The sequence below is a fragment of the Carya illinoinensis genome, chromosome 1 (genome assembly GCF_018687715.1).
Source record: "Carya illinoinensis cultivar Pawnee chromosome 1, C.illinoinensisPawnee_v1, whole genome shotgun sequence".
Lineage (NCBI taxonomy): Eukaryota > Viridiplantae > Streptophyta > Magnoliopsida > Fagales > Juglandaceae > Carya > Carya illinoinensis.
In genome coordinates this window covers 40104580-40127932 of record NC_056752.1, presented here as the reverse complement: position 1 = coordinate 40127932, position 23353 = coordinate 40104580, and the positions used below count along the sequence as shown (strand labels likewise).

The 23353-nt window shown below is 35.5% G+C and overlaps 3 protein-coding genes across 3 annotated transcripts; all 3 read left to right on the top strand.

Moving 5' to 3' along the window:
• The first annotated feature begins 6045 nt into the window (after positions 1-6045).
• Positions 6046-6575, top strand: LOC122302701. Its single transcript, XM_043114096.1, has 2 exons — positions 6046-6268; positions 6343-6575. Exons 1-2 carry the CDS (start codon positions 6086-6088, stop codon positions 6493-6495), a joined length of 336 nt encoding a protein of 111 aa, XP_042970030.1. The 5' UTR covers positions 6046-6085; the 3' UTR covers positions 6496-6575.
• Positions 6576-6831: 256 nt separating this feature from the next.
• On the top strand, positions 6832-16396 carry LOC122318710 (protein pleiotropic regulatory locus 1-like). Its single transcript, XM_043136285.1, has 17 exons — positions 6832-7288; positions 7402-7426; positions 7595-7715; positions 9352-9433; positions 10029-10091; positions 11122-11206; positions 12191-12283; positions 12891-12954; positions 13533-13618; positions 13703-13804; positions 13938-14021; positions 14496-14556; positions 14686-14752; positions 14871-14948; positions 15390-15454; positions 15690-15767; positions 15871-16396. The coding sequence occupies exons 1-17, from the start codon at positions 7155-7157 to the stop codon at positions 16041-16043; spliced, it is 1461 nt and encodes a 486-aa protein (XP_042992219.1). The 5' UTR covers positions 6832-7154; the 3' UTR covers positions 16044-16396.
• A 1184-nt stretch (positions 16397-17580) lies between these two features.
• LOC122318720 (UDP-glucuronic acid decarboxylase 2-like) lies at positions 17581-22744 on the top strand. The gene is made up of 7 exons (XM_043136307.1): positions 17581-18711; positions 19209-19356; positions 19904-19983; positions 20200-20283; positions 20433-20507; positions 21687-21779; positions 22078-22744. Exons 1-7 carry the CDS (start codon positions 18070-18072, stop codon positions 22318-22320), a joined length of 1365 nt encoding a protein of 454 aa, XP_042992241.1. The 5' UTR covers positions 17581-18069; the 3' UTR covers positions 22321-22744.
• The last annotated feature ends 609 nt before the right edge of the window (positions 22745-23353 follow it).

Sequence of the window (23353 nt, the reverse complement as noted above, 5' to 3'; positions counted from 1 at the left end):
AAAATTTTTTGTACATATGTACGCACGTATAATAATAAATTCGCTTTCACATCATTTGGAGTTATATTTGATAAAGAATTATGCAGACGAAACAGAGGAATCTACACGTTTAGAGTTCAGGGACAGATGTATCATTATATTGAGGATTTAGTTCCTAAAGATGGGCATCCTTCATATTTACAACTATATTTCTTCGATACGGAGCACGAGTTAGAAAATCGTATTCATGACGCAGAAAGATTAGATCCTTCTATCATTGCTCGATTAATGGATATATTTGAGGTTAATCCATACTGTCGCTTCTTTAGAACCCTCAGCAACATTTCAAGTCTTGAAAATCATACAATTCGTATAAGATCATATATTGATTTAGACCAACGTGTTTACAATGCTCCGTCGGTATCGCAAGTAGCAGCTATATGGACAGAAACTGACAACTGTACAGAACAAAAAGGTCGAGACATTATTGTTTTTAACGAAGCAGGAGGCAGTCATATTGTTCAGTATTATTTTAGATGTTATGATCCATTACAATACCCAATATTGTTTCCTTTCGGTGACTCGGGTTGGCAATAGGGAATCAAAAAAGTAGAAAGAGGAACGATATCGTTAAATGCCCAGGCATTAGAATCACACTTTATTGAACATTCAAATAGCGCGGAAGAATTTCTTCGAAAAGAAGGCCAAGGTAATAAAAAATTTATGTAAATTTAATTATGTATTTTAGTTTCATCTAAATTTTCTAAACTATATTTTATCATATTTTCAGTTTTGAAGAATAAGAAGAAAGTACCAACGGTTTCATGTCGTGAATATTATTATTTCAAATTACAAATAAGAGATATGTACATGTCGATTTTGTTACTATCTGGTCGTTTGCTGCAACAATTTGTTGTCAATATGTACATTAAAATTGAAACGTCAAGATTAGATTATTTTCGCTCGAAACAACATGAGATTAGATCAAATGTGTATCAAGGTATTGTAGATAGTCTTTCAGTTGGAGAAACTTGCGCATCCAATATTAGAAAACGGATTATTCTACCTTCATCTTTTATTGGAGGTCCGTCCAAAAGATATGCGGAAGAGATATATGGAAGCAATGGCATTAGTTCAATGTTTTGGCAAACCTGATATATTTCTAACCATGACATGTAATCCAAATTGGGAAGAAATCTTAGAACAACTAAATCCACATGAAGAAGTTCAGAACCGCCCTAATTTAATTGCAAGAATCTTTAGAGCAAAATTAGAAGAATTGAAGATTGATCTGTTTAAGCGAGAAATTTTTGGTAAGGTTGCAGCATATGTTTATACCATTGAATATCAAAAAAGAGGTCTACCACATGTTCATTTCTTAATTATACTTCAGAAAGACTGAAGAATTTATGCACCTGAAACTTTTGACAAAATTGTTTCAGCAGAAATACCTAACAAAACAAAAAATTTACATTTATATAAAGTCGTCCTTAGACACATGATGCATGGTCCTTACGGAATATTAAATCCAGCCAATATATGTATGGACAAAGACGGCATCTGTAAGAATCGATACCCCAAAGAATTTACAGCTAACACAACTGTTGGAACTGATTGTTTCCCGTCATACAAACGTTCTAACAATGGAGTCATTGCTAGAATTAGAGGAAAAGATTTAGACAATCGGTGGGTTGTTCCATACAATCCGTATCTTGTTTCCAAATATAATTGTCATATTAACGTTGAGATTTGTTGTACAGTTAAAGCTGTTAAATATTTATACAAGTATATTTATAAAGGATATGATCGTGTTACTTTCAATATCATTAGCAAAGAAAATAACCAATAAATTGACGAAATCGAACAATTTCAATCGGGAAGATGGATTACTCCACCTGAAGCAATGTGGAGAATATACGGTTTCACGCTTAACGAAATGTATCCATCAGTTTATAGTTTGCACCTACACCTAGAAGATCAACATTTGGTGTCTTTTCGTGCACACGAAGATCTAAACAATGTGTTAAACTCGTATACATCCAAAAAATCGATGTTGACAGAATTCTTTTATAGAAACCAAATTGACAAGAATGCACGAAAATTGTTGTATAGAGAATTTCCTGAAAAATTTGTTTGGGATTCACAATGTAGAATTTGGACTCCGAGGAAAAAAAAAACTGTTATAGGCCGAATTGTTACAGCCAATCCATTTGAAGGTGAAAGATATTATCTACGGATGTTATTGAATCATATCAGAGGAGCAACGTCATTTGAGAAATTAAGAACAGTTAATGGTGTTGTACTACCAACGTATCGTGAAGCAGCTACTTCTCATGGTTTGTTAAACAAAGATAGTAGCTTAGAAGATTGTTTAGAAGAAGCTTGTCTATATCAGATACCAAGTAGTTTAAGACACATTTTCTCAACAATTTTGGTGTATTGCAATCCTACGAACCCAAAAGAACTTTGGGAGCGATTTGAAAAAGAAATGTCTACAGATTTTCTTATAAGAAACGTGTCGTTAACAGTTGTTAGGAAGATGGTTCTACAAGATATTGCTTCCACACTAGAATCTATGGGAAAAGATATAAATATGTATCGTTTTGTTCCTGCCGATATATTTTACGGTCAAGATGAATTTACAAATAGAGAAATTGACGACGAACAAGTAGTCACAATTCCAACTGAAGATCTACTTGCATCACAAGTCCTAAATTCTGAACATAAAAATGCGTATGATTTGATATTGCATACATTAGTATCAAATAAAGCTGGTGCTTTTTTGGTTGATGGCCCTGCTGGTACCGATAAAACTTTTCTATACAAAGCACTTCTAGCAGAAATTAGATTGAAAAATATGATAGCACTTGCAACTGCATCATCCGGTGTTGCTGCCTCCATCTTACCTGGAGGACGAATAGCACATTCAAGATTTAAGATTCCATTAAATGCAGATAAAAGCAGCACATGTAATGTAAGTAAACAGGAAAATCTTGCTAAATTATTACGACTTGCAAAATTAATTATATGGGATGAAGTACTCATGTCTACAAAACATTCAATAGAAGCATTAGATAAAATGTTGCAAGATATTAACGATATAGATCTCCCTTTTGGTGGGAAAGTTATTGTTTTTGGTGGAGACTTTCGACAAGTATTACTTGTGATTCGTAATAGCACAAAAGAACAACAGATTGATTCAAGCTTAACTTCTTCTTATTTATGGTCTATTTTTAAAAAAATAAAATTAACAAAAAATATGAGAGCCAGATTAGATCCAGATTTCTCGCATTATTTAATTGAAGTTGGCAATGGTAACACACCCATAACTATTGACGAAAATATCGAAATTCCCAAAGAAATGACTATTCCCTATACCAATGATCTTGACTCTCTAAATTCTTTATTAGATGCTGTTTTTGGAAATATTTCTAACTATCCAGACAATTTAATAGAAATGTCAAATCGAGCTGTATTAACTCCAAAAAATCGGTCAGTTGATGAAATAAATACTATTCTCATTAACAAATTCCCTGGCGACGTTGTACGATATTATAGCTTTGATGAAACAATTGATGTATCTGAACAAGGTATTATGGAAGATTTTTTAAATACATTGACACCGAACGGATTGCCACCACATGAATTGTTACTTAAAAGAAATTGTCCTATTATGTTAGTTAGAAATATTAATCCTTCAGAAGGTCTTTGCAATGGAACACGATTAACTTGTTGCAATTTTAGGCGTAATCTGATCGATGCACGAATTTCATCTGGTCACCACAGTGGTAAAAGAGTTTTTATACCTAGAATTGCATTTTTACCAGAAACAACTGAAAATAACGGCTTCCCATTTAAGAGGACACAATTTCCTGTTAGGTTAAGTTTTGCAATGACAGTAAATAAATCACAGGGACAAACGTTAAATTCTGTCGGAATATACTTACCAGAACCTGTCTTTTCTCATGGACAGTTATATGTTGCACTTTCAAGAGCTAAGACTGCTGATTCGGTCAAAATGCTCATAAGACCAACGACAAGTGCTGTTTATGAAACAAGTTATACAAAAAACATTGTATATAGAAATTTTTTAAGATTAACAAATTCATTATAATATCATGCAAGTGTTCCAATTATTTTGATGTCTTTTGTAATATCATGTGAGTGTTCCAATTCTTTTATGTTATTATTATTCATATACTGTTTTTTTTTTCATTTTATAATTCTATAAATTTTTGTTGTTATATATTCACATTTGTTTGTCATCTAATTTTTAATTACAGTGAACATGCGGACCGTGTATACATCTGTTAGGGACATTACTCCAGCCACAAGAAATTGGAAGATCAAAATGATCGTTACAGAAAAGTCACCAAAACGTACGGCGCAAAATTCAGCAACAAAATACCAAAATTTGATACTTTTAGATTCTGAGGTATTAAAATATTACTCTTCATTACTTATCATTATTTTGTGTATGGTTCAAAATTAAACAATTAAATTTATTCATTGTCTTCTTACAGGGAAATCGCGTACAGACAGTGATCTTTGGGAAAGACATCGATCTACGTAATGATACACTGTATATCTACCAATCATACTATATCGCAAATGCTTTGGTAAGAACAATGGATCCAAGGCATCAAAGAGGACCATATCAGTTTCAATGGACAATAAACTCCAAGACCATTGTTGAAGAGATCGAAGAAGACGAGCCAGCACTTAGACCGCCAGAATATAACCTTGTTCCTTTGAATGAACTTGGCGTACACATAGACACAGATGCTGAAATAGGTAACTACTATATAAATGTCGATATTTTTATATAGTTCCCTCTCACTGCAAAGTAACAATTTCTTTTTTCCTAAACTAGATATTTTGGCACTTGCAATTCATATGAACCCGCCAAATGTAGTGAATACGAACCATGGAAAATCGTTGATCCAAGAGATATACTTGATTGATCCAGGGTATGAACGTATATTGTCTCACATTGGTAAAATTTTTAGATTAATATATTATAATTGTTTTATTATGATGAATTTAACACCATTTATCATTTTTAATAGTCTAAAACTCCTGCGTTTAACAATGTGGAATCGCTTTGTTCATGACGAATGCCGCAAAATTTCTGACCTTATTCTGGCAAAGCCAATTATTTTAGGAACACGGATCAAAGTTTCTTCTTATAATGGTACTTCCTGTTAATATTAACATTGTTGTTAATTGTACATCTTATACTTGTATATTTATTCATTCATGTTTATAATATAGGCCTATCGCTGTCATCAAGACCGACGAGTGTCTTTATTGTTGAACCCCTTCTTTCATCTTCTGTTGCATTACGTACATGGTAAATAACTTATTTAAATACACTATAAATTTAATGTGATTTTTTTCATTGTAAATCTTTCTTTGTTTCTATTGATGTTTAACTTTATTTACTAATTCAAATTTTCAGGGCAGCACAAAATGATAAATTGCTGGAAGAAATCATTGGAAATAGTTTTGGATCAGATTCAAGTAGTTCTACCGATCCAATTATAAAAGTATCTGAAATCGCAGAAAAACTGATATCTGCTCCAGCAATGGCGGTATATATATATTTTTTTTAAAGCCAAATTTCTTATTTTAAAGAATACAATTCATTTTTTCACTCTTTGGAATTGTTTAATTTTATTCTAAGTTTTTGGGACATGGAGATTGGAGGTTGGTTGGAATGAAATGGAGATGGAGGATGACAATTTGTGAATTGTGTGCTGTGGATTCAGAATTGTGCATATGCTTCAATTTGAAATGTTGATTGTTTGTTGGATTTAATTTATGTAATAAGGGTGAATTTCGAATCATTCTATACGGTATTGTTTAGATGTTGATTAGTGCACATAGTTATTTTGTCTTAATGCAGAGGTCCACATATTTGGTTAGAGGCAAATTTAGAATGGTTGATTTTCACCAGTCATTCCACTACGTATCATGCGAGAATTGTAACAAGGCAACTGGCTATGACCTCGGTGAAAACTTTATATGTTATAGTTGCAAGAATGCAGCAATTGCACGGACAAGGTAAACATTTTCCTCATATTTTGAAATTAAAAATTTTTACATGGTAATTAGAACATTTTATTTGCTGATATCAACGAATGATAATTTATTTATTGCTGTCAGGTGTCGAGTTTATTTAGATGTGTATGATAATACCACATCGACACCCGTTGTTATTTTTGGATCTTTGGTAGAGGAAATTTTGGGATGCACAACTGTTGATCTTATAGACCGTACAGACGAGGTAAAATCTATACATTTAAATACGTTTAAAATTTTTGATACATTATCTTTTTATATGTTTTTTCATTGTTACAGGAACATCTGCCTTATATTGAAAACATTGCAAACAACATTGAAAATAATGAGTGGATCATAGTCTTGGGCGCGCAGATGAATGAATCTGGGAGGTTACGCCAAAACAAACTTACTGTATTATCTGTTAATAACGTTCCAGGAACAGCAGAATGAGTTTCCAGACTTTTCTTTTGAAACTTTTGACTATTGTAATATATAAGTACAGGGTACTCGTGTATAGTTGTAGTTATGTTTATTAAAGTGCTGTATTATAGCAATGAATATTTTGCAAACAATATATATAATATTTATTATGAAGAGGAAGAAAATTGTTAAAATATAAATAAAATTCTGTCTATTTATAACTAAATTGAAAAATTTTTAAATTATTACACTTAAGAAAAATATCGACTGGCACACGTGTGTCGCACGTGCTGCTTTACTAGTATATATATATAAGTGATCACATTAGATATTTGATAGTAAAAAATAATGATAAAGAAAAGATTTGAATTCATGTTTGGAAGCACGAGTGTGATAACCAAGATCAGGTCATTCCGGGCGGCCCTTTTGATCATTTGTCCGGCGAAACAAATAGCCCGTGTATGAGGAACTGGACTGCCTCATACACGGGCAGTCCAGTCGCCTAGCTTTGAAACCTAGCTTTGAAACAAATAGCCCCGGGTTTCCTCAAGTCGCCTAGCTTTGAAACCTACCGTCTCCCTCCCAGTCCCCACTCCTCCAACTCGGGCGAGAAATAGCTCGTAAGTGAGAGCCTAAAACCCTAGAATAAGATTCTCTTGCAGAGTAATCACAGAGACTCGACGTCGAAGATGCCAGGGGCCACCCTGGAAATGGAGCCAGTGGAGCCACAGTCACTGAAGAAGCTCAGCTTCAAGTCCCTCAAGCGAGCCCTTGATCTCTTCTCCCCTCTGCATGGCCACCTCGCTCCTCCCGATCCAAAGAGGTCACCCTCTATATCATCCCCGAATTTATATGTTTATTCGTTACTGGATCTCGATTGTGACCCTATTTTCATTTAACTAATTGATTTTCTAATAAATATTTTCATTTGTGCAGTAAAAATATTCGCATGAGCCACAAGGTCGGTGAATTTTCCGTTCATCTACAAGTTCGGGTTCTTTTTTTTTTTTTTGTGTACAAAAAAGTGAACAAATCTCTGAATGCATCTTGCATGATTTAAAGTTTGTTAATTAACCATAGGGATTGTAGCTTGAAGGGGTTTTGAACGAGATTTTTATCTGGTTTGTAGGTAAGCCTGGAGTATGGAGGAAACAAAGCCATGACGAGTCAACCTTCCCTTGGGGTTAATGCCATTGCATCGGGTCATGGTGTTCAACTTCCAGTTCCTCCTAATACCCTTGCTCTTACAGGTATTTTAATTCTTTAACGATAAAACATAATGATTGGAATTGAATTTTGTTTTGCACCAAAAATAATATGCAATTAGTTATTAAACCTTAACTAAATCGCTGAAATGTAGAAGTTGCATTAGCCAACATTAGAATGTCAATTATTTGTGACACTTAAGGATTTGTCGGTATTTCCATGCATGTCTTCTATCCTTAATGATTTATACATGAGTAGGATTGCAGTATAAGTGCTCTATTATTCAGTCTTTTGATCAAATAGTGGTCCAGTTGAACGCTCAATAATGAAGAAATGTTGAATATAGTGTTTTTTTGTTATGTTTCTTTTAAAGCAAATAATTTCTTTGGTGATGAGAACAAGTTCCATTTGATTAAATTGGATAAGATTTGTTTCCCCCATTCTTTTGGTGATTTGGGGATAAGAAAGCTGAGCATTTTCTATAAGGCCTTACTTGGGAAATGGCTTTGGAGGTACCATCAAGAAAGTGATGCTCTATGGAGGACCGTGGTTGATGCTAAACTTGGGAGCACTTGGGGTAATTTAAGGTGGGTCTAGGCACTAGAGTCAGATTTTGGTTGGACGTCTGGTGCGGTGAGACTGCTCTCAAGGAGGCTTTTCCTTCTCTTTTCAGAATAGCATTGTACAAGGAAACTTCAGTTGCCGATCATATGGACATTTCAAATGGCCTGCTGCAGTGGAATGTGCCATTTATAAGAGCAGCACAAGATTGGGAACTGGGAGATATTTCTGGCTTATACAGCTCCCTACACGCATTGACTTTGGAGCATGGTGTAGAGGAAAAAATGTCGTGGATTCATCCCGGGAACCTGAACTTCTCAATAAGGTCATTTTATAATGCTTTGACTTCCCAATCTTCTACTATTTTCCCTTGGAAGCGTATTTGGAAAAGCGAAGTGCCTCTAAAAGTTGCTTTTTTGGTTGGTTGGCTTCTCATGGAAAAATCCTGACCATAGACAAGTTGAGGAAGCACTGTTTTTTCATAATGGATTGGTATTTTATGTGTAAAAGGAATGGAGAATCAACAGACCACCTTCTTCTCCATTGTGACGTCACGAAGGCTCTTTGGGATGATATATTTGCTAGGTTGGATATTGCGTGGGTGATGTCTAAAAGAGTGGTGGATCTCTTGGCTTGTTGGAATGGAGTAAGGGAAAATCATCAAGTGGCGGAGGTTTGGAAGATGGTGCCTTTATGTCTTATGTGGTGTATATGGAACGAGAGGAATGGACGTTGCTTTGAAAATAGATAACGTTCTTGGGGCGGTACTAGAGTTTTATTTTATCAATCTTTGTTACTTTGGGCTAAGGCCATTTTATTAGAGGGGGCTAATTTTAATGACTTGTATGCTTTTTTTTGTTAGTAAGATGTAATTAAGTATATTTCTCTTGTATACTACCTGTGTACTTTGGCTTTGCCTAATTATTTGGATTAATAAATTTTTCTTACTTATATAAAAAAAAAGCAAATAATTTCCTTTTGGTTAGTGAAACAAAATTCATGAAGAAAATATGTTGGTACACTTTATATCTTTCTTAAATGACATTAGTTTTAGGCATTATATTGCTGCCATTGTAAACATGACTAAAATCTTTGGGATATGCTGTTATTGTTTTGCAGGTCCAGAGGATTCTAGTGATCACCAGAAGGGAGGAGCTCAAAATGATCTAATCGTTGGTCCATCCATTCAACCAAAGGCATCGTAAGTACTTTTGTGATACCCCATATGATAAGTAAGGGTAGGTGGTGTATGAGATCCCACATTGTTTGGGAAAGAAAGGTTCTTGCTCTTTATAATGTTTCAATAGGGCTCCAATTGTATCATTGACTAGTCCTTTTGGAGAGATCATGTGGTTTGAGCCTTCTATTGGGGTGTTACAAATAATATCAAAGCTTATCCCAATTAGAAATGTGGGACTTGAGCCATGCCACCTACGATAGACGGGCTTGACGAGGACGTAAGGATTTTAAGGGGGGGGATTTGCAGTTATAAAAAAATATATATATATATTTTTTGTTGCAACCCCGAGGGGTAGCTCAATTGGTTAGGCCTTGGGTTTGCTTCCCAATGGTCACTAGTTCGAGTCTCATCAGGGCCACTGGAGGATTTACCTGGTCGTTAACTTCAGGGCCCCTTGGGATTAGTCGAGGTGCGCGTAAGCTGGCCCGGACACCCAAGGTTATAAAAAAAAAATATATATATATATATTTTTTGTTGCATTTAAACTTATATAATTATATGGAGGAAAATTTTGCCACTGTATTGAACTAGCACTGATAATGTATGCTTTTGCTAGGAATGATGTCGGTCTACCCAGCAAAAGCTCTGCAGTTGTTTCTGCTTCAGGATCATCTGAAAGGTTTTGTCTTTTTTCTCTACTTTATTTCTTAGATGCAGACAAGTGCTTAGCATCTTTTTGTGGGGATAAGAAAAGAACCCCTAATTATATTACAAGTTCTTCGAAGGACTAAGTTTTTATTATGATTGAAGTAGAAAACAGACAAGTTTTTGGCTTTTGGTCATCCCTGCAGCTTTCCAGACTTTGTATGGAACCATGGCGAAGCTATGACCTTCAAATCATGTTTGAGCCTATGAAAAAACCAAACCAACCCCCTTATTTGAATAAGGCTGGAAAGAATGCCCGCCAATTTCAGATAAGGGAATGCTTCTCCCAACCATTAAAGGACCTTAGCGTATGATCTGGGCTGTTTCCCTTTTGACTTTGGATCTTAGCACCCTAAAAGTCTGTCTGTACAAACGATCTAGGCCTGTCTTCGGAGTTTCCCTGGGGTTGGTAAGGCAAAATGGGGCCACCCTAGCCCATTGAGTGCTCTAACTCGGGCCATCGACATCATACGCTCTACTGAAATAGATTTTGCGGAAAACCAGCTATATCTGATCTTGGTTGGCCTTTCACCCCTGCCAATAGGATGTAGGATCATCAAGGAGAGTTCCATCATAAAGAGAGAGTTTATGACCCATTTTAACAGGAGTAGAACATGGTTTGCAGTCAAGCATATTCATCTGGCACCAAAGATCAAGAATTTGAGATAGAATAAACTTATAAAAAAAAATATTTTGCTAAAATAAAAGAATTTGACACTTTTTGGTGAGCTAGTAATTCATTATGTCATGCATGCTGTCTTTTGTTGAAATTTACTTGTAGTATGTGCAGATGCGCTGTATTGCTTGTTATTGTATATTGTTCTTCAGAAATGCTGTTATAAAGTATTGAAAATAGAATTTATTTTTCTTAAATCACAAGACAGCACTAGACAATTAAAGGTCAGTTGAGGATTGTAGATTCTTTGATACATTAACTTGCACATCAATGTTATTGTTTGATGCTAGCTCAATTTGACTTGAATTGCTTTGGTTTCTTTCTTTAGGAATTCATCTACATCTGCTATAATGGAAAGAATCCCGAGCAAATGGCCACGTCCTGTATGGCATCCTCCATGGAAGACCTACAGGGTAAACCTTTCTTTTAATTATAAATAGATAGGCTGTAAGTGGTGGAGCAATGGCATTAGTATTGTGTTAGGTGTTTTTTTTTTTCAGTTCAGATTACATGCTTGTATTAAAATTTTAGGATATAAATTCTGTTTGCTTTTCTTTAAATTATGGAGCAAATTGTGTTCCTTTCCCTGAAGAAACTTTTGTTGTGAAATTTTAAGCAATTTGTGTGTTTCTGGGGAACCAGAATCCTTCATCCTTTTTTTTTGTATCTAAAGCATAAATTGTCAAGTTCCTATTTGGATTTGCCTTTGACATGTATGCAGTATTTTTCAATTTTGACTCCAATCACTGTTATTTATGAATTTTTTACTGTTAGTTAGAGTAAATTAGGTTTCCCTCTATGTTTGGATGGCTGCTCGCTACAGCTCCTGTTTCTCTATTCTCCTAGAATTTATGGGCCTTTATTCCTTTTCTGCTTCCCCTAGATGGGTATTTCCCCTCTTTTATATTTCCTGTGTACTTGGGTTGTGCCCTCTGTGCTTTTAAAAAGATTACTTCGCTTGATTTATAAAAAAATTATAGCTAGATTGGGCTATTTTGGCAAATACACACAAACAAGCAATTAGTCACTTTTCAATTTTTTAAATCTGTTCCTTTATTTTTGAATGGTGGAAGGTGGAGCCGATTTGCTGGTCTAGCCAGATGAGGGTGCAAAGAAAAATAAAATTGAAAAGAGGAAAATAAGGGAAATGTATGGTATTTTATGTCCATGCAGCTAAAAAAGAAGGCAAAAAAAGTCTCCATCTGTAAATTTTCGGAGTTCTTATTTTTGTACTGTAGAATAAATACTGATTCCCAGTCTCAGCGTCATTGGTTATGGATTGGCTAACACCTCATTTCTGGATGACCTCTTGGATGATATTTTTATTTGATAAGTTTGTTGTTTATGGTGCTTTATCTTTGCTTAGCCACTTTAACACACTAATTTCATTTCTTTAGGTCATCAGTGGCCACTTGGGATGGGTGAGATCTATTGCATTTGATCCAAGTAATACATGGTTTTGTACCGGCTCTGCCGATCGCACAATCAAGGTATCCATCTTCAGTTTAATTCATCTAAATTAGTTCTAGAGACTTGTTCCAACGATGCATTATAACCATTTGGGTTTTGCTTTGGTGTCTTTCTTAATTTTTATTTATTTATTTATTTTAAATTTTTTTTTTTTGGGTGTTACTTTACATCCCCTGCTCTCTCTAGCTTCATATTTTCTAAGAATTCCTTGTCTAGTCCTTTTTTTTTAAAATTTTTTTTATTTTTTAAGTTTCTCGCATGTGATTCCCATTGGATGATCTGAAATTGCTTATTGTAAACTTGGAAATGTCTTGAGGAACATTACTGTCATTAGAAAATGTTTTGGCGAAACATGGCCAGAAAGTTTGGTAAATACTTGCAAAACTGAATTGATTAAACTAAAAAAGTTTGGTGTGCCAAAGCTCAGTTATTGCGACAATGGGTCAATAAGGAGATTGTCTTTCTGTTATTTACTAACCGATTACTCTTTTTTTAGGATTCAAAGAATAACAATTATGATTATGCTACTACCCTAATGTTTTTCAATATTTTATACCCTGTGATCTCTGTCTCTCAAGATGTTTCTTGGTAAGGAACAACGACTGAGTAGATTTTTTTCTTGATCAGATTTGGGATGTTGGAAGTGGAAGGCTAAAACTCACCCTAACTGGACATATAGAACAAGTACGAGGTCAGTTCCTAACACATTATTGATAGTACAGCAGGTTCCATTGGCTAAATGGTAAATGAACAGGTATAAGATGGTAACAAATATGTGATGGCTATGAGGAATCCCTTGACAACTTGCTTACAGCCATTGAAGCAAGTTCCTCTCTTGAGGATGGAGAGTTCTGCCTGTGGTTCCAATCTGGGCAATAAAGGCAATAGAGATTTAAGAAGGTTACAATCCTCTATTAACTATGACTGGAAGTACAAGCTGAAGTAGAGCTAAAGGGAGATCTGATTGTAGGCATATGGTGGCTGGTACATAGCTTTTAGGGCTTTCTGTACAGTGCGCGGGGATTTTGTACTGTTTCTGTAGGCTTAGTGGGAAGCTCAATACTAAGTTAAAGGGATTTTTTGGAGGGGTAACTTTGTTTTGTGAGATAGGACTTGGCTGGACAGAGCTTAGTTTGGTGGATTTTTTCATTCCCTTCCCTTTAGGTGTTTTTGTTGTATATTTATTGTGTACTTGGGTACATCACCTGATTTTAATGAATTTTGATTACTTAAAATAATAAAAAAAATGGTAAAAATTTGCTTTTGCAGGCCTTGCTGTCAGCAGCAAACATACGTACATGTTTTCTGCTGGTGATGACAAACTAGTCAAATGTTGGGACCTTGAACAGAATAAGGTTAGAACCTCTACGTAATCCAAATGTTCAATGCTCTATTGCATTGCTAACTCTACTTGTTAAGAACATATTACTTTTGTTTAGGCCATCCGGTCTTATCATGGTCATCTAAGTGGCGTCTATTGCTTGGCTCTGCATCCCACTATTGATGTTTTGCTGACTGGGGGACGTGATTCGGTCTGCCGGGTATGCAGTTAATTATTATGATTGAAATTACATACTGAAGCTGTTATAAGCTTCTTGCTACAGTGAGGGTTTTTTTGGTGATAAATTGGGATGAGAAAAATGATTTTGTGTGTTTCAATGCAACTATTTTTAGGTTTGGGATATTCGTAGCAAGGCACAGATTTTTGCTCTCAGTGGGCATGATAACACTGTTTGCTCGGTGTTTACTCGACCTGTGGTATGTGGAATCTTTTTCTGGTTGACACCTTTTTTTCCCCCTAATATATCCTGATTTCAGTTTGTATTGTTTGTTTCCTAAAATAGTTTATATATATATATATATATGCACACTAAAAGCTTTCATATATACATGTATATATGTCTAATACTATAATCAGGCATAAGGGCCAAATTTTACCCCTTTCTTTCATTCTTATTTTTTTCTTTTGGGTTTTTTTTTTTTTGTTGTGTTGGGGGGGGGGGGGGGGGGGTTTAAATCTCTCATTTGCTTTATGTGGTGTAGGACACAAGTTATATCCTTTAAGAGGTTATTCAAACGTTAACTTAAATATCTTGGTTTTGTCTGTTAGTTTGTGTGGATGTTACCAAATGCTGGTTCAGGGCTTTTTGTTGTTAATTTTATATGCATTTGCACATCAATGGGTATGGGGACATTGGTGATATCTTATATTATGTTTCTCATTTTTTTCAGGATCCACAAGTTGTTACTGGCTCTCATGACTCAACCATCAAGTTTTGGGACCTCAGATTCGGTAATTGTGTTTTAGTGATTGATTTCGTTTTTTTTTTTAAACAACAATAGAATTAGTCATTTTTCTTTTTTTAATTTTCTATTTCCCAGCTTTTTACATATAAACTGCATATAAACTGTTGCCTGGCAGGAAAAACAATGCTTACTCTTACTCACCATAAAAAGTCGGTGCGAGCAATGGCACCGCATCCTAAAGAGTATGTGCCTATGCCTATTATTTGTTACTTGTGAAATAAGTTAAATAACAGAGCTGTGGTTTTTAGTGTCATGCTTTTACTAAAAATCATATCAACTATTGTGCCGTCTTCTTCTCAGGAATTGTTTTGCATCTGCTTCAGCTGACAACATTAAGAAATTTAACCTCCCGAAAGGGGAATTCTTACACAACATGCTGTGAGTTCTCAGCTAGCTTTTCTTTTATGTAAAGTTGCAGACAATTTTCTTTCCTTCCCCGTTAATATTAATATTCTGTCCGTCTTGTAAAAAATATTCTATTTCTTAATAGGAGATATTCGTATGATTTTCTTGTGATAACCAAGTGAGATTGCGATTCTGATTTGTGATGATAGTCTGAGGCAGCTAATGAAAGCTGCAAATAATTAATAATAACTATATGAAATTTTCCCTCTTGTTGGGAAGAGGCAAAATTAATGATGCACCCATTGTTTTGCACATATACTTCTATGTTTATTTTTTTTATTCCTCACGTATTGACTTGAGCTGGAATCAGTTAAAAATCACTTTTAAAGTACACTCTGAGCATCCATTGAGTGTATTTAGCATGTCTAATGATAAATTGATATTCTGATTTTGTTAGTGGTGGTTTTTGAGCAGCTCCCAGCAAAAAACTATAATCAATGCAATGGCTGTCAATGAGGAGGGTGTGTTGGCCACAGGAGGTATGGGATTTGATAAATTTGGTGTTGAATTATCTTCTTTTAAAGGAACACGTGGAGAAAGAATTTTGTGTGCCTGGTGTCTAGGCACCCTTTCTACTATTTACTTTCTCAAACTTATTTTCTTCTATTTTATTTTTCTGTTTTCTCTTTTTGGAAACATTTGTATTTCCACATTGAAGGTGACGAGGTTTATGGAAATAATATTTTTAATCTTTTCTCCTTTTGTTTATATAAGGTGACAATGGCAGTCTTTGGTTCTGGGATTGGAAGAGTGGTCACAATTTTCAGCAAGCCCAAACAATTGTACAGCCTGGTATGTATGTTTTTTTTTGGTTTTGGGGGGGGGGGGGGGGGGGGGGGGGTGGGTTGACTCTAAGAGGAGTCCAGTCTAATGACTGTTAAGTTCTTCCTTGCAGGCTCATTGGATAGTGAAGCTGGAATCTATGCTACATGCTACGACTTGACTGGTTCAAGGCTTGTTACTTGTGAGGCTGACAAGACAATTAAAATGTGGAAAGAAGATGAGAATGCCACACCAGAAACTCATCCCGTTAATTTTAAGCCACCTAAAGATATTCGACGGTTCTAATGGTCATCCTACTCTTTTTATGAGGTTGGTTATATTCATGCTAGTTCACGTTGATATGGAAAATGTGTAGCAAAATTAGAACTGTAATGTGTGTACCCAATTTGCTTTATTAAATACACAGGGCTTTCCGGGGAATATGTTTTTGTAAGCTTTGATGTAACGTCAAAGACCTGTAGGCAGAAATTTTCATATATTTGGTTTTTAAAGAATTTTTGGTACTGAAATCTTTAGCTGTTGTTGTAGAGTGACTGGTGTTGCTAAATTGTTTTTGTTTTGGGTTGATGTGGCTCAAAACTATTGAAACATTAGCGACTTGTAGTTGTAATTTATCAAATTAGTGCCAGTTTTCATCAGGGGCCTGTCTTCAGCATTTTAAATCAAGATTTTTAAAGCCGTCTCTTATGATTTGAATTTTTGGGTCCAATTTCAGTGACGATGGTAGTTTTGATTGGACTTGGTTAGAATAATATTGTAAGTGCATAATTAGGTGCAACTTGAAGATTTTTCTAACACTGCGTAATGAATTAAGTTTAGAACATAAAAACATGGGTTGCCATAATTATTATGTTCCGAGTTCATTGGTTATTCTGTTCCCTAATAGTTGCTGGATTGAAGCGAAGGTACGGTTTTTAGGCATCCATCAACAAAAGCTACTTCTCATGCATGTGTGCGCCTGATTGGCCTTTTCTTCGGAGATAATACAGGAAAAGTCATGGGTCTCTGTTCCCAATAAAATGTACCATATCCGTGGTATCTTCATGTCTAAGCAATAATTGACATTGTTTCCAAAAGGCAGGCACTGTATTCATGGCACCCCTGGCGGTCAATTAAGGGACAACATCACATGTTCCCGGTCTGAACTTAATCATCTACGACAGATCTATCTCTATTTTCAGTAAAGGCATACGTACGACAATGCCTCAGCTTTAGATCAAAATCATGACCACCTACTTTCTCCTACTTCACTTTTTAAAAATTTTTTATTTTATTTGATCACATTTAATTATTATAATTTTTTTAAATTTTTATATAAAATAAAATAAATAATTTAATTTTTTTAAATTTTAATACAAAAATAATATTAAAATAATATATTCTTATAAAATTTTATTTAACTTATAATTTTAATATTAATTTATTTTAATTCATCTCATCTTTAAAAATCAAAAGTAGTTAAACCTGAGTTCAGTATGGTGGCCTTCAAAATAATTTTTTTCTAAGTAAAAATATATAAATGATTGTATGGATTCTCTTTCTTTAGCCATATAATCAAATCCTTTTTATACATCTGCGTTTCAAAAAAGGGAAAAAATGTCCCATTTTTTTCCGACTTGAATATGCCGGGCCTGAATTGATATCACTATTATCTGTCCCCCACCACATAACGAGTTGCTGCCAAATTTTTTGCATAATGTCTCTAAAACTAAACAAAGTTAAGCACTCTCTCTAAACCCACCGACGAGCTTAATGTTGCTACTATGCTTAGCTCTGACAATTTGACACTTTGAAAATTTGATGGTTCGTCCGTGATGGTTTGTTGGATTGGCCATAGTTAACCCCAATCGGATCTATGTTAAGGTGAATGTGAGTCATGTGACCAGGTGCGTGGAGGATAGAAAGAGTAAACTGGGTCTATGGCTGTTAAATAAAGTTATTCTCTTTGTGACAGGCTGAAGGCAGCAGTGGCGCTTTTATATAGGATCCGGCGGCAGATAAAGTGACCAGGTGTCCACTCACCACAAGCCAAACCCGCAAAGAAAGAGAGAAAGAACTAAAGAAAACGCAGCCAATCCAGAGGCAAAGGCGAAGGTAACCCTTCCCTTTGGAGCGATTATACGGCCAAATTTCATGCATGCAATGCAACTGCAGGCATATAAAGTCCCCACTACTCCACTCTACATCCTCTCCCTCTCCAAAACCTAAACTTTACTCTCAGACCCCTCTTCCCTCTACTCTCCCCAAAAAACCTGTCTTTTCTCTTCGTATTTAGAAACAAACTCCGCCCTCTCAAATCTCGTAGAAAAGAATGAACTCCGAGCTCATTCATAGAAGCTACCATAGCCAAAACCCTGAATCAACCAACGATCTTCATTCTCCGAAACCTGGAAAGCCTCTCCAGAATTCCACGAATACGTTCTTTCTCTACATTCTCCGCGAGCAGCGCCTCCTGTTCGTCCTCCTCGGCATCGCCATCGCCACGCTTTTCTTCAGCTTCGTGCCACCGCGGGATCAAGATCACCGTCGGTTCCGTCTGGTCCCCGCAGACCGCCCGGTTTTCCAGTCGAAGTCGACTATCCTCCCGTCTACTGGGCGCGTGCTTTACGAGACCCACCAGCACCATGACTACGGACTCGGGCACGTGAATGTGGGTGGGAAACTGCCGCTGGGGCTGAAGAGGAAGACTCTGAGGGTGTTGGTGACTGGTGGGGCCGGCTTCGTGGGGAGCCACCTCGTGGACCGTCTGATGGAACGGGGAGATAGCGTGATCGTGGTGGATAATTTCTTCACGGGGAGGAAGGACAACCTGGTGCACCATTTCGGGAACCCCAGGTTCGAGCTGATTCGCCATGACGTCGTCGAGCCGATTCTACTAGAGGTTGATCAGATCTACCATCTCGCTTGCCCTGCCTCTCCGGTGCATTACAAGTACAATCCGGTCAAGACCATCATATCCTTTCTTTTTACTTTTTGTTTTACACACAATAGCATTTATATACTCGCCGTATTTTCTGTTTGGTTAATGGCAAAATAGTAGTCATTGAATACGTGAACTTAGCAAGTGATTTGGAATCTTCTAAGTTTTGAGTTCAAATTTGTATATACATTGACTTAGATTATTGGCATTCGGGATTCATTGAATTTATCAACGAGTTATTTTAAGCTATGACTCAAACTTGACCTGGAGTCCCTACAACTTTTTGCTGTCTATACACTCCAATCCTATTCTTAATAAGGTGGTACTATAATCACATGATCACGGAAAAAATCATGTAACATCACTTTCCTGTTGTGAATTACCATTTTTTTTTATCCCAAAAGGAAAATACTGTTAAATTCAATGCAGGTTTTAACCTAATTTTATGATCTTTTTGTAACGGCTTGTGTGCTATTATTGTTGTGGATGCCGTTTTGGGGTCCTTGACTCTGTTTCTTTTAGGGGCCCACAAGACCAATGTGGTGGGGACTCTGAACATGCTAGGACTGGCCAAAAGGGTGGGTGCAAGGTTTCTGCTAACCAGCACCAGTGAGGTGTACGGTGATCCTCTGCAGCATCCTCAGGCCGAGACCTACTGGGGCAATGTCAACCCCATTGGTAAGAACGTCTAAGCTCTCCCACTTTCTGTTATCCCACAAGTTTTGATATTTCAAAGTTTTTAAAACGACAAAATCGAATAGAATTGTATTGTATTGTGACTTAATGATCATTACTCTTATCTTCCCTACCTTTAACTAGCAATATTAGTACATGTTCAGCGATTAGACACCGAGACAATCTCCTCTATTCAGATTTATGATTTAAATTATGCGATTCATTGTTAACAATAAAACCATATTATTGAGTTCTTGAAACATACTCCCTTGACTTATCTACTGAACATGGAAAATAAATGTAATTATTGATCATAATTATGGTCATTGAACTCCCAAATATTACACCTATTAATATTATGTATTTTAAATGTTTTACTTTTTAAGTGGCAAAACGTGATTGGAGATGACAAGATTTTAAATAAGCTCAACAAAGAACATATGATAGCTTAGAAACAATAATTGAAATGGCTAGTTCATTCAATCAAGTTTTGTTTTTTACTCATTCTGATTCTGGTTTCATCGTGTACGTGTGCATCTTGGCATGGCAGGAGTAAGGAGCTGCTATGATGAGGGGAAGCGCACGGCAGAGACCTTAAGCATGGACTATCACCGAGGCCTGGGCATTGAGGTCAATATTTACTTGTTATTCCTAAACTTTAATATTCAAATACATGGGTTAATTTTTTCTTTGCTGACTATGTCTTCGAAGCTTCAAGATTTGAGGAACTACAATTTTATATCTTGGCCAGATAAAAAGTGTGGTGAGGGAGGGAGTGAGTCGTCACAGCCTTTTCTTTTGACAGTGGAAATGCACCAAGTAATTAATAATGATCTTAATTTGCAGGTGAGGATTGCTCGAATTTTTAACACATATGGGCCACGTATGTGCATAGACGATGGTCGTGTTGTTAGCAATTTCGTAGCCCAGGTAATCTTTATATAATATATATTAATATCCACTTGTTCTTTCTTTTATATTTCTGATCTGTCTCTGTTTTATCTAGTCTAATTATTCACAATAATTAAAGAGTTAAGATAGTGCTAGCTAACAATTATTCCAATACATTAATTGCAAAGGCATTAAGGAAGGAACCATTGACTGTCTACGGTGATGGGAAGCAAACCAGGAGCTTCCAATACGTTTCTGATCTGGTAAGTGGTAATGCTTTTTTGTAAAAAAATAAAAATCTATATATTGCAATATTCATATGGATATCCTCTTCAACATTTTTTTAATTCCTTATCTTACCTTTATCATGTTAAACCAAACTTTTGAATCCATCTTGCTTGTTTAGTGGCACTTTGTTGTCTCTATTGCTTTGTGCATATATATATATTTATATATTTATATATGAGAAATAATATTTGCAGTCGTGGTTGTGCAAGCGGCGTACAGTCGCTTTGAAAAAAATGAATTAATATGAGACCCACATAAAAAAAAAATTAACTTTTTAATCGTGGACCCCACTCTTTTTCAAAGTGATTGCGCGGGGTTTGCAATTCCACGACTGTATGTAGCATTGCTCTTTATATATAGGTGTTACAGGATTGTCTATTTATTTCCTACTTCCCATTATCAGGTTTCTTCAAAAGACAGGCCATACATGATAGCATACAGATATACAGGATGACGTAGGCTTTTTTAAATTATCTTAATTTGAAAAGTCAATGAAGTACTTCCCAAACCATATTCAGTTTTCATTTCATAATAGTGTCAGCAGTAGAGGATCTGAAATTGTCAGAAAACTTAATAGGGTCATATGTAGCTAGCAAAATATGAATAAAAGAATAGCATGCAGATCAGATGTCGGTGTTCTGTTTGCGCAAAACACGACCGGATAATTCTCAATATGATAAACTATTATCATGGCTATCAATTATTTAGGATGTTTAAAGTTACATGTTCTCTACTAGGTAGCTACTTCGTACTTAATATCAGTAGACGATAGATCTTAATGCAATCATGATCCATCCTTTTTAATGGGTTTAAAAGAAAGAATAATTCGAATTAGTTGCAGGAGACCTGAATCAAAATACGTACGATGGCGTTTGATAATCGCCGAAGTGACTGTTTGATGTTTCCTTTTCACTGTCTTAATTAGATAAGATATTTTCTTTCCTTTGCTTGCGTGTGTACGTCTGTGTTTGCGAATTGTATAAAAAAAGAGCCTGGCTTCGGGGCCGGAAGGCAGGTGGTTGGGGTTTGCGGGGTAGGCTTTCTGACTGCAGTAGTCTGATGTCCTCCGACTTGCTCACTCGGTGCATTACGCATTATTTATGGTGAATATGAGAATTGATGATTTGTGTTGTATTTGCACAAAACAATGTTAGGTGGAGGGTCTAATGCGGCTGATGGAAGGTGACCATGTGGGACCTTTCAATCTTGGGAACCCTGGTGAATTCACCATGCTCGAACTTGCACAGGTTCTGTTCATTATTAAATTCCTCCATTTTTACTACACATAAATCTCTCTTTGCTAACATCTTAAAAAAAAATAAAAAAAATCTCTCTTTGCTAAGATAACCTCGCGGAAAGCATGAAAAGTATTAGTTCTATATAGAGATCTTACAAAAAGAAGTTCGCAAATTGAGGTAGCTTGACGTAATGTACCGGATTTGTTTAACAATAATAAGAGTTTTATAAATTAACATATCACATTAAGTCAAAGCCTATTTATAGACCTTTAGGCTAAGAAGAGTGAACTGGATGGTGTTTGTGCAGGTGGTACAAGAGACTATAGATCCCAATGCGAAGATAGAGTTTAGGCCCAACACAGAAGATGACCCACATAAGAGGAAGCCAGACATTACCAAGGCCGAAGAACTTCTTGAATGGCAGCCGACTGTATCCCTTCGCAAGGGACTACCTCTCATGGTGGAAGACTTTCGACAGCGTATATTCGGTGACCTCAAAGACGGTAGTACTCGTGTTGGAAATACAGATACTATTACGTCCTCGGTATAAAATATACATGAGTTGATCTTGAAGGCCACGCGCATCCAAGAAAGAGAGTTACAGTGAAATAAAGATCCCATAAGAGGAATCCTTTTGATTAGCTAAAACCTTGGCTCTTTCTCTCGAGAACATTGAAGAATAAAGTTAGCAGCATCTAAGATAAATCTCACAACTCCCAGGAGAAAGATCGTTTATGAATACGACTGAGATTTGAGCTACGCTTCTCTCTGTGTACATGTAGACTAATCCTATTATTTATATGTGCATTTGTTTTTGGATAAATACTGTTATTTGTAGTAAATTTTGTTGTCTCCAGTCACGTATGTTAGGTATCACAATAATTAAGTGGTCGATATATGAAACTATCTAAAATGTATCATGACAAGAAGTGTGACAAATTCTCGGTATCAATAACATCAGACAAGGTCCTCTATATGGTAATTTGTATGCATTTCTTAATGGTAATGGAAATGCCCATTCATCTTGTTTGGGGTCAAAACTTCCACATGACATTATACATGTATACACGTTTAAATGCTTCACTTCATTGCAACCTTTTCTTTTAAAAGAAAAAAATTATTTAGGGTGCACAGCCAACATTATGATGATTGTAACAAGCCCATTAATGAGATATTGGGATTTCTTCGATTGTCGGCCCAAAACAAAGAGGAAGTTCGAAAAATTTTAAAGAGTAATTTTAAATATAATTAAAAATTGTGTAAATATTATATATTCTTTTTTAAAAGAGTTTTTAATTATTAAAAATTTAATTTTAATTTTTTTTCAAAAAAATTTTAAATAGTCGGTTTCGTTTGAATTGGAAGGTGATCTCATCTCATTATTATAATTTTTTAAAATTTTTATACAAAATATAATAAATAATTTAATTTTTTTAAATTTTAAAATAATAATAATAATATTTTATTTAAAATTATTTCATCCCACCTTATTTCTAAATCAAAATGATGCTGCTAAAGACAACAAAGAATTTTAAATAGACTAGCAAAGGCAAATAAGTAGTAGTTAAACATCGGATTCTTGT

Excerpts from the sequence above, each read along its gene's own strand:
- LOC122302701 (XM_043114096.1), top strand. The coding sequence starts at position 6,086 with ATGGTAATTAGAACATTTTATTTGCTGATATCAACGAATGATAATTTA. Across the intron at positions 6,269-6,342 it reads TTATAGACCGTACAGACGAG|GAACATCTGCCTTATATTGA; the intron begins GTAAAATCTATA and ends TCATTGTTACAG.
- LOC122318710 (XM_043136285.1), top strand. The coding sequence starts at position 7,155 with ATGCCAGGGGCCACCCTGGAAATGGAGCCAGTGGAGCCACAGTCACTG. Across the intron at positions 7,716-9,351 it reads TAATACCCTTGCTCTTACAG|GTCCAGAGGATTCTAGTGAT; the intron begins GTATTTTAATTC and ends ATTGTTTTGCAG. Across the intron at positions 14,949-15,389 it reads GAATTCTTACACAACATGCT|CTCCCAGCAAAAAACTATAA; the intron begins GTGAGTTCTCAG and ends GTTTTTGAGCAG.
- LOC122318720 (XM_043136307.1), top strand. The coding sequence starts at position 18,070 with ATGAACTCCGAGCTCATTCATAGAAGCTACCATAGCCAAAACCCTGAA. Across the intron at positions 18,712-19,208 it reads ACAATCCGGTCAAGACCATC|AAGACCAATGTGGTGGGGAC; the intron begins ATATCCTTTCTT and ends TTAGGGGCCCAC. Across the intron at positions 20,284-20,432 it reads TTAGCAATTTCGTAGCCCAG|GCATTAAGGAAGGAACCATT; the intron begins GTAATCTTTATA and ends TTAATTGCAAAG.